The sequence below is a fragment of the Tachypleus tridentatus genome, chromosome 7, assembly GCF_004210375.1.
Source record: "Tachypleus tridentatus isolate NWPU-2018 chromosome 7, ASM421037v1, whole genome shotgun sequence".
NCBI classification, from domain to species: Eukaryota; Metazoa; Arthropoda; class Merostomata; order Xiphosura; family Limulidae; genus Tachypleus; species Tachypleus tridentatus.
This window is the reverse complement of record NC_134831.1, coordinates 17,405,311-17,420,384: the sequence shown is the minus strand read 5'-3', so window position 1 is coordinate 17,420,384 and position 15,074 is coordinate 17,405,311. Positions and strand designations below refer to the sequence as shown.

The 15,074-nt window shown below is 32.2% G+C and overlaps 1 protein-coding gene across 1 annotated transcript in view; it reads right to left on the bottom strand.

Moving 5' to 3' along the window:
• LOC143257944 (tyrosine-protein kinase receptor torso-like) overlaps positions 1-13,089 on the bottom strand; it is a 43,689-nt gene extending 30,600 nt beyond the window's left edge. Inside the window, exons 1-9 of the mRNA XM_076517014.1 lie at positions 12,747-13,089; positions 11,514-11,597; positions 8,789-8,845; positions 8,329-8,389; positions 7,593-7,840; positions 5,173-5,302; positions 4,801-4,899; positions 2,797-2,873; positions 1,691-1,859 (exon numbers count right to left, since the gene is read on the bottom strand). Coding sequence (XP_076373129.1) covers positions 1,691-1,859; positions 2,797-2,873; positions 4,801-4,899; positions 5,173-5,302; positions 7,593-7,840; positions 8,329-8,389; positions 8,789-8,845; positions 11,514-11,597; positions 12,747-12,908 — 1,087 coding nt within the window. The 5' untranslated portion in view covers positions 12,909-13,089. The remainder of the gene's footprint in view (positions 1-1,690; positions 1,860-2,796; positions 2,874-4,800; positions 4,900-5,172; positions 5,303-7,592; positions 7,841-8,328; positions 8,390-8,788; positions 8,846-11,513; positions 11,598-12,746) is intronic.
• Between the last annotated feature and the right edge of the window lie 1,985 nt (positions 13,090-15,074).

The following is a 15,074-nucleotide window of genomic DNA, read 5'->3' as shown; positions in this document are numbered from 1 at the left end:
CGAATTTGTTCCAAGAATATTCAAATACTTTTTTTATTCATTTTGATACACCTAATTTGAGAACCCAATGAATTTTTATGTTGATCTTTATTTTGTTTAGACAAACATTCACACCATATCGAGTCCAACAGTAATCATATTTTCCTCGTGATTTTTATAATTTCCAGTTTAAATAGTTTTAGCGATAATTTGGAACTAACAACGTATACAACCTGGTGCAGCCTTGTTAACTGTTCCATACCTGTTAAATATAAGGTAATTTCGCCTGAGGAAAGGTATAACTAGCGGAGAAGAAAACATGCTTGAAAAATGTTTTTACTGAACTGCGTAAAGAACAAAATTAATAGATTTCAACACTCTTACGATATTTACCGATATGTACGTTCTCGATGTGGACGAGATTATACGGGATCGAAGGGTATTAAAAACCACCTAAAGGATAATGACAGTAATTCTTCAAATATATGGACTAGGAATGCATATAAAAGAAACTTTAAAATAATATTTAATTCTAACAGCGAATAAGATATAAAGATCTAAAAAATATTATCTATATAGAAAATTGAAAACCAAAGTTCAATATATTATTTTAAAAAATGCTATATACCAATTAGTCTATGCTTTTCGAAGACTTCAATAGTCATACTAACGTGTAACAGTCCATTATTCGCAAAATGTCCAATTTTGTATCTTTGAAGTTAAGCACAAAACTACACAACGTGCTCCTTGTGCTGTGGCCAACAAGGGTACAAAAACCAGATTACTAGCATCGTAAGTCTGCATACATACCACTGCGCCATTGTGGGTCTTGTTTAATTTAACCATTAGATTACTAATCTGAACACTATTACTTATTTCCATCTATTTAATTATACCTAAACTGTTTGCTATTTATTATCTACTAATTCCTTTATCTACTTGTTTTAGATTTAAGCAAAAAGTGTTACTTACACATGTACGATTTTTTTAGTTTTGTTTTAAATTGTGTTTTTTTGAGCTAACAGTTATTTGTTATCAATACAATATCTGTAAAAAAATACGTTTGGATTATAAAATATATTAAGATTATAAATTATCCATTTTTATTTCAACACTAAAAATCTACATCATAATACATGCATTTATTGGAAAATAATGATTGTATTATTCTTGCTAAAAATACATTATTAGCAAGAATCGCGGCAGAATTACTTTCATTTTTAGCCCACTTGTAACTTGTGAAGAACAAACACTATATCTATCTACAGTAACACATGAATACAGATTTCACGGTTCTTGCCAAATTTCAGATAAAACTAAAATAATTCATAAAATTGAGTCTTTAAATATTCAATTTCTTTGCAACTGTGGCGCTTTCACTAACTTGCAGCATGTTCTATTAACGGAAAGGACATGCACGGTAAAGAGTTATAAAAATGCTATAAATTGTGTATAACAAATGTACATTTTTTTTCCAAAGCGTAGCGTTTACTATAGTGTTATTTTCGTGCAATCCTTTTAAAATAGAAGGTGACGGTCAATCCCACTATTCGTTGGTAAAAGAGTAGCCCAAGAGTTGGCGGTGGGTGGTGATGACTAGCTGCCTTCCCTCTAGTCTTACACTGCTAAATTCGGTACTCTAAAAAGAGTAGCTTTGTGCGAAATTCAAAACAAACAAACACACAAGCTATAGAAGTTGATTTTTACATACCACATACTGAAAAATTGAACGTGAAGATTTCCAGGCAGCTGGGCGTGAGAATGGTTATCACTGTTTTTTCGCTTTCTTTCCTGAAGGTGGCGTCACTGCTTATCATGATTACCGTGTAATTAGTCTGGAATCTAAGATTTGGAAGCGTTACCTCGAAAAGCTGGTAAGGCTAGAAAGTAATTGACATGGTACTATTATTTATGAGTTCATAACTATCTTGCTGATCGAAGGTAATTTGCAATTTATCTGAAAGCAAAATATGTTTACAATTTAAAAGCCAATCAAATTTTATTCAACAATGAACGTCATTAAATCATAAACTCCAAGCAGCTTCTCTGTTTCTTAAGTTATAAATCATATTCGTATTAACTTATACTGAGACTTACCTTAATTTCAGGTTTTATTGATAACCTATGAAAGCATCTAATGATTAACCTTAGTAATTTCGCAGTATTTTATATTAGAGATGGAAGAAGGGACCTCAATCAACGAACAAAGATTCGCCTTAACCCTAAAGTTACTAATAAGGCTTATCCACCGTATTTTCAAACATATATTTCTAAAATATTTATGTACCAAATCGATTTTAGGCCCATGACGCTTTTGGTTATGGAATTTCTAATAACATATGAGCCACACAGAAAAAGTTAAGCAAAAAATACCGTCAATTAACACATATGTTTTAAAACTATTTATGTACCAAATCGCTTTTAGGTCTATGACTTTGTTGATATAGGATTTCTAATATCGTATGAGCTGCACAATCAAAATTATGCAAAAAATACCGTCAATTAATGAAAATAATTAGTACTGGATTCCCATGTATTTACCAAAGGAAATGTCTGATTTCATCGAAAGTTTGTTACTAGTTCTTTGAGTGTTCTAACAGGCGAAACCGTAAATTACTCAGTATTGTGTAATATGTGGATCTCACTGGTAACCAACAAAAGGTAAACAGTTTGTTGATTTAGAATTCCAGTCTACACAACACAGTACAAAGTCAACCATAATTTGTATAAACTTAATATAGTATATATATATATTATTACTTTAAAGAACAAAGGAAAATGTTAGCTACTATGTAATAATACCAGCAGAAACTTTACTTTTGAAAGTTTGGTTAGTCCTGAAGACCCTACACTGCTGTTGGGTAGCCAGTAGACCTTGTAGAAGCAAGGATATTCTGAAGAAAAGCAAAGGCGATGTATTAGATTTTTTTCTTTTCAGGTTTTAAAATAAATTTGTGTAAAATTATACACGGGCTTTTCTTCTGCGTTAAAATACTTACTGAAGCGGCCCCACGTGGCTAGATGGTTAAAGCACTCGCCTCGTAATCTCCGTCGCACCAAACATGTTGGCCCTTTCAGTCGTGGGGGCGTTATAATGTGACGATCAATCCCACTATTCGTTGGTAAAAGAGTAGCCCAAGAGTTAAGAGTTGGTGGTGATGACTAGCTGCCTTCCCTCTCGTCTTACACTGCTAAATTAGGGACGACTAGTGCAGATAGCCCTCAAGTAGCTGTGCGCGAAATTCAAAACGAACAAAACCTACCGGAGATTTCATCGTGCAAGAAAATAAAGAGTATTTGAACACAAAGAAAAGTCCCTGTATAATTCTACATACTAATTTACCCACGTTATGAGTTAAACAACAAAAACCAGCTTTTCTTAATCATAATATTTTCATTCTTAACATACATCTGATTTAAACAGTACTTATAACACATTGCAAATTCTCAAACAGAAATAACCTTTCTGTTAAACCGTAGTGAGTGCAAAGTATTTTTATTAACACTGTTTTCGATGAATTAAGCACAAAGCTACACAATGGGCTATCTGTGCTCTGCTCACCACGAACTCCGATTTTTAGCGGTGTGGGTCCGCAGGCATACAGCTGTGCCACTGAGAGGCACTGTTTTATTTTTACCTTGGCTACAAAATTATTTATTCGTAAAAGCAACAATAGATAAAAGAATAGTTTTAAATTTGTTGTTCTAGACTTATTACGTAGGCATTCTATTTAATAAAAAAACGTGTTTAACATTCACTACCTAACATTTTTATTGAAAACTTTCGAATTATTAAATAAAATTATATTCAGGGTCAGAACATTATTCGTTAGCATTCACCGTACAATTTAAACACAAAAATTGTGCCATCTATTATTGTTAAGGTAATTTAAATGAATACAAATTAGAAATTAATAAGAATTAATATAAATAAACGAATAAAAAATAATAGTTGGAAAATTATGAACGAAATAATAAACAGAATATAACACAGTTTAAACACCCGCAGCTCCACGCTAGTACAGCGGAAAGTCTGCGGATTTACAACGCTAAAATCAGGGGTTCGATTCCCCTCGGTGGGCTCAGCAGATAGCCTACTGTGGCTTTGCTAAATGAAAATACACAAACACCTGTGACTTTGCCATGTTGTGTTTAGATAATTAAAGTGAATGTAAAATTTTAATTATTTTCTAGATACATCGAATAGTGAAGAAAAAAATAACACAAATATCACAACAATTACACAATATTCACGCTGTATTAGGCTAGTGTATATACAAGTATCGCCACTTCCTAATATTCTATATATATATATGTGCATGTGGTTTATTGTATACACAGTTTGGTGTATGCTATTGTGAAATTCGACATTGTACACAATCATTTAACGCATCATCACAATCTAAATTTTTGCCTAAAATAATGGATTTAATTTTTGTTTATAGCACATTCAAAACTGCTCAGTAACCATTATAAAATGTATTCAAATACAGTGCAACTTCCATCTGAAAATATGTTTCATTTGGTTTCCTATATTTTATAATAGAGAACACTATAGGATATAAAGGCACCTAAGACACCTAGACATCTGAGAACCTTAGGTTATTAGGATCTTAGTACAGCTTATGTCCTTTCAATACATAACGCTAGTGTTATCACGACAGAAACACATCTTTAGGGTTCATGAAAGCACAATTGTAAAAGTGCAGTTATTAACAAGGAACAATCACATTATTGTATGTCAGGAGCCAAGAACTTCACCAACAGAGCTCATCAACCTTCTGGTGCCTTCCAAGAACTTTAACAATAGAGCTTACCAACCTTCTGGTGCCTTCCATTTGAGGACGGACGTTATTGCTCCATTTTGTAAAAATGTTCTGTGGACCCAAAGATTTGCAGGTGGTGAAATAACAGTTGATTCTAGTAGGAAACAAAGGGTTTAAAGCTTAAATAATTTGTAAAAGTAATAAAAATAATTAAGGATTATAAAAGAAAACTTATGAAGTTGTTTAATTAAGGCTCCTAACTCTTCAATACTCGAGAATATTATCCAAAATAATGGTATAATCTAAAGTTATTTGGATTTTATATTCTTCAAATAATCGATAATTACAATTATTTAAAACATAACTTCTCCTACATATCGAAGTTAAATATACGTGCACTATATATATATAAAAAATACATATTTACCTGAAGGTAATGTAGCAATCCAATCACTAGTGGTAGTTTGAAACACGCCCTCTGGTGTTACCGCTGTGAGACGAAACTGATACTCTTGATTAGGTTTTAGATGTGTTACTGGTATTAAACCGTGTTTTCTCTACAATACAAGATTATGTTTACATTTAATTTGTTTTAACGTAAACATAGTTTATATAAATACTAGAACCTTACATTGTTACCAATAAAACAATTGAAAAGTAAGATAATTCGTTTACTAAATATAAAACAGTTTTGTTTTTTTGTTTTTTGCAAGTATAACTACCATATACTAAAAAGCTTTAGAACTATAAATAAATAAATTTCATAACTTGTAATATTTTTACAAATAAAATAATAATTATAACAATTGAATTGCACGTGGTTCTAAATTTTTGTACTTAACGTGTTTAAATTATGTTGAAATTTAGACGAAAAAATAACTTACCAAAACAAATCGACAACGCATAATAAGCAGATCAGAAATAACAGTTTTTCCTACCATAATGTTATTTTATAACTTCGTGTTAAAGGAGGAAATAAATTGGAAAAGCTAGTGACATTCATTCAAAAGCAAGACAAATACTGAACCACAGTGAGACGTCTATATCTACAACTAAAGATGTTTTTGTTTCTGAAAAGGGAAACACTTTAATAACCGTCATTTTCTATAAATTAATTTGTTAAATGTGCTTACATAAACATTTAGTGTCTTTTGAAATAAATTTAATAAAAGATTTTTAATATTAATTAGACAATACTGTAATTAATTAGGGTGTATGTTTATTTGTTTGTTTTTGAAAACTTAATTAAGATGTAAAAAGGAGAGCTTATTCGTCGAGAAGCAGAATTTGTAACAGTATGTAATTCCCCTTTGTATCCTAATCTAGATATAAATAAACTAGAAAACAAAAACTTCATAAATAAGTTCATATGGATTGATCATTTGAATTTCGCCCAATATTACACGAGGGCTATTGTTGATAGCCGTCCCTAATTTATCAGTGAAAGGTCAGAGATAATGCAGCTTGTCATCACCCCCACCGCTAACTCTTAAGAGGTTTTTTTACCAACTAATAATGGGATTGATAGTAACTTCATAACGTCCCACGACCGAAATGGTTTGTTTGTAATTAAGCACAAAGTCGCACAATGGGCTATGTATGCTCTACCCACCACGGGTATCGAAATCAGATTTCTAGTGTTGCAAGTCCGCAGACATACTGATGTGCCACTAGGGGTGTGAGGAGCTGAAAGGGAAAACATAGTTGGTGAGATTGGGATTCGAACCCGCGATCGTCAGATTGTATATTCCAACGTCTTAACCACCTAGCCATGTCTTTCATGTGGACCAATCTTAACTAAACCAGTTTATTTTTAATTTAAACCCGATTGATATGAATAATGGAAGTACCAGTTAAAGCTTTTCTTTCTAATAAGTAGATATGTATGCAATTACTGAAGAGTTCTGAACATAATTTAATTACATTTTCTATCATACTGTTATAATATTTTTTTCACTGTAATATGGCCAGGTGGGTTAAGACGTTCGACTCGTAATCCGAGGGTCGCGGGCTTAAATCCCCATCGCACCAAACATATTCGTCCCTGGGAGCATTATAATGTGACAGTCAATCCCACTATTCGTTGCTAAAAGAATAGTCCAAGAGTTGGCGGTGGGTGGTAATGACTAGATACCTTCCGTCTAGTCTTACACTGCTAAATTACGGACGACTAGCGCAGATATCTCTCGTGTAGCTGCAAGAAATCTTACTTCACCCTCAGTAATAAGTGTTAGTATATATAACGCTAAAATTCATGGTTTAATACATACAGCAGACACGGCACAGATAACCCATCATGCATATTTGCGCTTACGACGAGTAAATTAATTACTCTGAATAAATAAGAAGGCAATCGTAAAAATTCCACCTTTTAATATAAGCTCTAAATATCAATACAACTAGCAAACAGTAAAAGAGAGATAGGGTTAAAAATTGAGCAGTTTCTGTTGTCACTTTCACAACAAGGGTTTTTGAATCTTGACAAGTTCGTTTCCACGTCAGTGAACTTATTTATCATTGTGAAATTTTCGTAAAGGAAGTAATACATAACAACAGTACCTACAACTGATCATATAGACGGCACTCGTTTAATTATGTAGAACTAAGGAAACTAAACCTGTACAGCAAAAAACAGGTTTTATATCAATAACGTATTTTTGTAAAATACATTATTATTATTGTTATTAAAATACATTATTATTTTCATTAGAAACAAAAATTTACACGCACAAAGATACACATAGAAAAATGTTTAAGATGTTTTAATGTTCAAAACTTAAATAGGAATATTTTATATTGAATATATAAACTGGTAATATGTTTACAGCTTTATAAAACAATATCTACCATTCCTAACGTTCCCCAGAGGTCGCTTTTCTTTAAAGAATTGTTGCGTATCTGAAGTATGAAGACAATAGGTAGAGAGTAATTTAGAACACCTGATGAAGAGTTAATCGGTAGAAGTTGCCACATCAAAACGACTTCAGCCGAGCTTTCATGTTCTTTTCTGATAGTTTTGGAGTTTCTACACAGAAGTTTCGGTCGTGACAAAGTCCAAGTCTTCACTGGACTCTCAGAGCTATTTACTGAAACGACTTTTTCAAACATAGTTCTAGCGTTTACAAACTAATTAAAATACTGTACACTGCTGGCTACTTACATAGTACTTTAAGTGTGAATATATAAACCATCATAAAACCAAACTTTAGTTAAATACAATTAATATAATAGTGAAAGTAACGTGAAACAACGAATAAATATGCAAATTACATTATACAAATAGCTTTGATGTTACAACTACTGAGAACAAGTATGCGTTTATATGTATATCATTCGGGTATTTCTAAGTACTTGTTTTCAGTAGTATATATATAATGTGTATTATGTAAATAATATAATAACGTAAAAAATTCACTAATAGTTCTATATGAATTCACATCTTGAGTAACAAAAATATACACTAAATAACGCATTAGTTCTTTACACTTTCGAGCGTCTACTTCCACATTTATTTTAGTGTTCCACTTTAGTGGCTTCTATGTGCGCGTGAAATTCCATACTCGAAGTACGTTTAACGTTTTACCTGGGTTCGTCTGCTTGTAACCTGAGAGAAACTCACAACTTTCTTGGCACGCATATGATGTCTGAATGAGATAAAAATATTAAAGAAGCACCTTTAATGTAGTTATTATTTTAATGATTTCTCAAGTTACGACAAATTAAGTAAAGAAAGAAAAATGTAAATATTTTATCCGTTCGTGAGCTTATTTTATAAATTTTCCCTCGTTACTTTTGTATATATATTTATATAAACATATATTCACTTAAACATCAATCAAACAAAGGCAACAGCTATAAAAATATACATTTTTATTAGCTTATTCTTCGCTCAGGAAAATGTTTAATATTTTATTAGATCTGGCGACACAATATAGAATAATTTAAATATATCTTGAAACGTCACATTCGATTTAGAGAAGCGTAGTAAAATCAGAATTCTTGCTTTATCCGTATGAAATACAATATTTAGGGTCGATACTTACACAACTTGTAGAACAGATGTCTTTATACTGGATTTCATTTTTACAAGGTTTCAAACACTAAGAAATAAATTATACAACTAATTTAGCGATATTAACAACGTATACAAATATACTCCATATAATGTTTTAACAGATACTTGTAACAGTTTTAGTACTAGTAGGATAAAACCATAAAAGTGAATTATACAACTAAATTAACGGTATTAACGATATACACAAATATACTCCATTTAATGTTTTAACAGATACTTGTAAACGTTTTAATACTAGTAAGATAAGACCCTAAAAGTAAATTCTTTATTAACACATTTAATACGCAAAAACCTAGATCGTTATGTTTAATATCTTAGTTCGTTTTACGATAATACGAACAGAAAAATAAGTAGTCAATATCAGGTTGGTATAATAAAATTAACGTTAGCAATAAGCTTTCCTTATATCAGTACTTTGGTATATTTTATAATCTGTTTTAACTCAACATAGACCACCTACTTCGTTTTTCTTCTCAGATTAGCATTACTTTAACGAACTGTTACTTGGGGAAATATCCGATGAATCCAAGTTTTTTTAACTACCACGGTTTGATGTTTTGTGAGATAGTTTTTTTCAATCTTCACTTTAAAACCCGAGTAACAGTTCCAACTGATAGGCCCCATACAGTTGATAAGTGTTATCGGATAAAAATATTACACTTAACTTTATGAAAGTCGACATCAGTTTGGAAGGATGCGTTAAAATTATATTTTTTAATGGTATTGTTCATCTAATACGGGAGAAATCAAACCTTCTTATTACTGATCTCAATATTTTCACGGACACTTTTTTGTGGAAAGTTTATATCTTGTACAAACACAAAATTTGACATAGAACAGAACTTGTTTGTAGACTCATAAATCTCTCTAGTAGATCGAGGCTTAGAAAAGATATATATTAAAATGTGACAATCAGTAGTGTTTTCTTAATGGTATCTTATTTGAAAAGTAAAAAAAAAAAATGCCAGTTATTATTAAAGATTGAACACAGAGTTTAATATACCTGTGATGCGAAAATAAAATTTCAGCTAGAAATTTTATACAGAAACGTAGACACACACAATTTTGGAAATAAAATAATTATATAGATAGACAAATCTTTAGTTAGCAAGTGTAATAGAATAAGTTGGTTATATGGTGCAAGTAACCACACTTCATAAAGTTTGGACAACATTGTACAGAATTTTACGAAAAGTTATTCAAACTTACAAAATGAGTTTGAAATATTCATCATTTATAAGTTTTTACATTCCAATGAATATAGCTTTTGTTATTTGTTTGTAGTTAAAAACCAAGCTAAAAAATGGGCTATCAGTATCGTGCCTACCACGGGTATCAGAATCCGATTTTAAGCGTTATAGGTCCGCAGACTTGCTGCTGTGTCACTGGAAGGAGGAGCTAAATTCTGTATAAAATATTTTATTGCACTGGAACATTTGTTATAAACATTGGTACACGTTGGATTAATAAAAAGAGAGAGTACAGTTATTTATGGAGAATTCTAAGCGCGTATTAAGCTTCAACAAAAAAATCGATATAATGTCAACAAACCACCCGTCCGTATATTCTCTCAGGAAACATTCCTGTGGAAATAAGTTTGGTTTGGTTTGAATTTCGCGCAAAGCTACACGAGGGCTATCTGCGCTAACTGTACCTAATTTAGCAGTGTAAAACGAGAGGGGTAGGCAGCTCTTCATCACTACCCATCACCAGCTCTTGGGATACTCTCTTACCAACGAATAATGGGATCGACCATCACATTATAACGCCCCCACAGTCGAAAAGACGAGCGTATTTAGTGTGACAGGGATTCGAATTTGCGACCCTCAGATTACGATTCGAACGCCCTAACAATCTATCCGGCCATGCCGAGTCGTATAATAACCGAGCTTAGCCTAGAAGTTAGCATCCCACGTCTTTGAATTCGAAAATTCTTGGTTTGCATCTCCTTTACATAAAAATTCATACCACATTTTGTTGCCTTGGATGCGCAATGTAAAAGCATCGGCCAAGTTATACTATATGGTCACCCAAGAGTTGGCGGTGGATGGTGAGTGATGTTGACCAGCTGTTTTCCTTCTAGTCTGTTAATCAATATGAAGGATGGTTATGCGTGCAGAACCCACGTGTAACGTTGTATGAAAATTCGAAAGAAAAAAAAAAGGTATATAGTTTCTTTGCTAAAGTTTTTATGTCATAAAAGGTAGATAATTCTGATAGAAAGAACTGGAAAAAATCTTAATTCTGAGACAGCTGGTTTGACTTCTATAAGTGATCATGCTTGCGGAAACAACGTTATGAAACGAGACCGACGAAAAGTACAAAAGTAATGTCAAGTTTAAAGAGCATTTGTTTCCAATACAGTTCACCACACGAGAGTAATAACTGGTCAGTCCACTTACTTTGAACCCGGCATGGCCAGGTCGATAAGGCACTCGACTCGTAATCCAAAGGTCACGGATTCGAATCCCCGTAACACCGAACATGCTCGCCCTTTCAGCCGTGGGTGCGTTATAATGTTACGATCAATCCCACTATTTGTTGGTAAAAGAGAAGCCCAAGAGTTTGCGGTGAGTGGTGATGACTAGCTGCCTTCCCTCTAGTCTTACACTACTAAATTAGGGACGGCTAACGCATATAGCCCTCGTATAGCTTTGCGCGAAATTAAAAAAAAATAAAAAAAATCCACTTACTTCGAGGCAATCGACAGTTTTACATTCTGGTGGAATAAGAACTTCTTCCGGAATATCGGCTGTTCTCTGTTGTTCCTCCCCCCACTGAAAAACAAAGATGTAGACATTGAAAGGTAATGGAATAAATTTTAAAACGTTTTCTTTCAAATACCTCAGTTACATAAATAAATGTACTTCAAACCTTATTGTGCGTGATACTGAACAAGAAACAATAAATTAGCTGTTACACTTTCTGAGTGTTTGTACTGTATTACGTATCCAATGAATATTACGAAACGTACGTTGAGAAGTATTTTTAAATCATAAGTACATAATCTGTTCAAGTACATAAAATTACATTTCAAATGTGATAAACAGACATTTCTCATTATATAAAGCTCCGAATGTTAATGATTTTGCAATAACGAAGTTACGCGATTAAATTAACAAAGAGCACATGAAAATACGGAGTTAGATTAACAAACAACACATGAATATACACAATTGAATTAACAAACAACACATGAATATAATCAATTAGATTAACAAACAACATATGAATATACACAGTTAGATTAACAAACAACACAAGAATATACACAGTTAGATTAACAAACAACACATGAATATACACAATTAGATTAACAAACAACACAAGAATATACACAGATTAACAAACAACACATGAATATACGCAATTAGATTAACAAACAACATGAATATGTGTAATTAAATTAGTAAATCAAATAACAGTTTTCGAATTTGAAATAATGGCTCACTTTTCACTTGTTTAGATTTCTAAAATATGCAACCCTTTGTAGACAACAATTAATTAGGAAAACAGTCGTTATAAGAATGCCATTTCTGTGTACTTCTACCTTATTTTCTGCAACACCTGTGACGAGAGGTGTTTTTATTTTTTCACCGTACAATTCGATCTTCATTCTTCTTTCTTCAATTTATATATATATTTGTATTATTTACATACATACCTGTACATAAAGTTGGAAGTTAAGACCAGCGGCAGGAATACTGTATCGTCACGTGGGAAGGAGAACGTAGAGTTGCCAAACTTATCACATTAATAATCCTTCATATTCCATTTAAAGGCTGTGTACCCTACTAAAAGACGTAAAGCCGTAGCCATCACTTCTACTAAATATAGATTATTATTGCTGTGACTAATTGTGTGCGAGTTATTGTAAACGACATCTGGTCACGTATAAATCTTCACGATAGCCTAATAATACAAACCTTTTTGTAACATCTCGCTTCACACTGGGCTAGCCAGGCGAGGTCTTCATATCGTATGCTATTGACTTGACAGCACTGCATTGGATCTTCAGAAGGTTTTTTAGATGCAATCCTTCCAAAGCTTAGCCACAAGGTTAAAACTTGTATGCATATAACCATCATCGTTTATGTTCATAAATACATATTTTTAAGAAAACCTTATTGTAATACAATTAATATTTTCTACCACAAAGTTACGATTAATACTTTTATGAGTATAACATTTATTTCTAAAAAATATTCGTTATATTATTTTTTAAAAATTGTTCAAAGTCATCTGACAATACACACAGATCGAGATAAAAAAAAAAAAAGTCCAATCTGTTGCACAGGAAACAGCTTTCATATGAACAGGAAATTTGCTATCATCTCTGTCACGTGTTGATTCGATGGCCTGCGGCAAGAACACCTTTTTCTAGCCTTCTTGTTTACATATTTCCATAGAAACAAGCCGCCTTTCTAATCCTTCAACACGCCCACTGCCAAACCTTTTGTAAAATGCTGAATTCTGATTGGTCTTATTAAAATCATTTGTTATATTAATACAGTAAACAAGTTACGCTAAAAGTAGGAATAATTAATATATTGCTCTATTTTGTCCAAATCGTTTCAAAAATTACAATTGCTGTTATTATTAAATAATATTCACTAAATACTAAACCATAACATTTGAAACTTACATAATCATACAATTACAGTGAATGTTAGAACCACTGAATATAGTGCCAAGTTTGGTCTAAATATAAGCCACTCAGTTTCGACCAAAATTTTTGCGTACACCTAGGCAAATAGTCACGTGAGCTATCAGTCTTAAAATGTGTACTACAGATTCATCTACTACTAAGGAAGACCGTTAAAGACAACAGATTTGGAGCAGCAAAAATGTAGGATGAAAACACTTGCAGGTACTTAAATATTGAATAAGCCAAGCAAACTAGATTATCAGTTTCTAGCTCAAGTTTTCTTCTGAATCATACAGATGGACGGTTATTATTCATTGCCAACTTTTAAGCCCAATTCTATTAAATTTTATGGAAGTTTCCTAGTTAAAGAGTGTTTAACGTGCATTGTATTAGCTTAAGCAATTACTACGATAATGATGCTTGAAATGGCTGCACCGAGTGAATGCGAGTGAAGACAAGAAATTGTGAATTTAGTTTCCATGGCGTTACAATAAAGGTAGCTATTAACATATTATAGAGAAAAAAACACTTCCACCATATAATCTAAAGAATTATGTTGGCTCTATAAAGCATAAGTCTGTTCTGACTAATAGCGTTGCATTCCTAAAGCTAATGTTGGTTACAATCGCGTGTCACTTTTTTTCCTTGCTATGGTTTATTGGTGTATATTGACAAATGTCATAATGTCTGATGAAAAACACCTTGTGTGACTTAAAGGAATGATATCAAAACTGGCGAACAAACTGGTAACTACACTTACAGAATCGATAATAATTTTACAGCAAATATTTCACTATACCTGTCTAAATACTTGAAACATAAATACTAACGCAATTAAGGTGAGTGCCAGAATCACTGGATACTATCAAATTTGGTTTAAATATAAGCCACGTGTATAATGTTATTCAACAAAACATGTCAGTTTTGACCACATTTTTTGTTCAATATTTTATCAATGCTATAAGTGTAGCTACCAGTTTAGCCGCCAGTTTTGATTTCATTTCTTTAAGTCGTACGATCAATCCTTTTCTTGGCCACATTTTTTTCACACCTAAGGTGTTTTTGGTTATATTTCACTCTACCTATCCAACCAGTTACAAAAGTAGCACACTAAGGTATTTCAAATCTTGACTAATAGATGCAGTCGTCCTCTATCTTAATTTGTTGTTTTTTGTTTACAGTTTCAGAACATGTAAGAATCAGATAAGCTTATGCGTAAAACGTGAAATATTAGGTTGAGGAATAATTCGTGAGCGTTTATAAATAATTTCATTCAAGCATTACATGCAAGACTATACAATACTTCAATGCATGAACACATTACACCCAAAACATTTATTATGATACGTTATTTCATGTAATACCTAGGTATATAGTATGCATTGTTTTAAACGAAATTGCAAGAAATTAAATGCGAAAAGCAGATGGTGTCGAAAATGCTCGATTTTGTCCACTTGACATTCCATTTAATGAGCTGAAAATGAAGGCAAAAATTAAAGACATATGAAAATCAAACACACCATCTATTAGAGCAAAAATTTATCTACCAAATGACATGAAATATTTTGCGAAAGCGTTTCATTTATAAATATATATTTTGTTAACT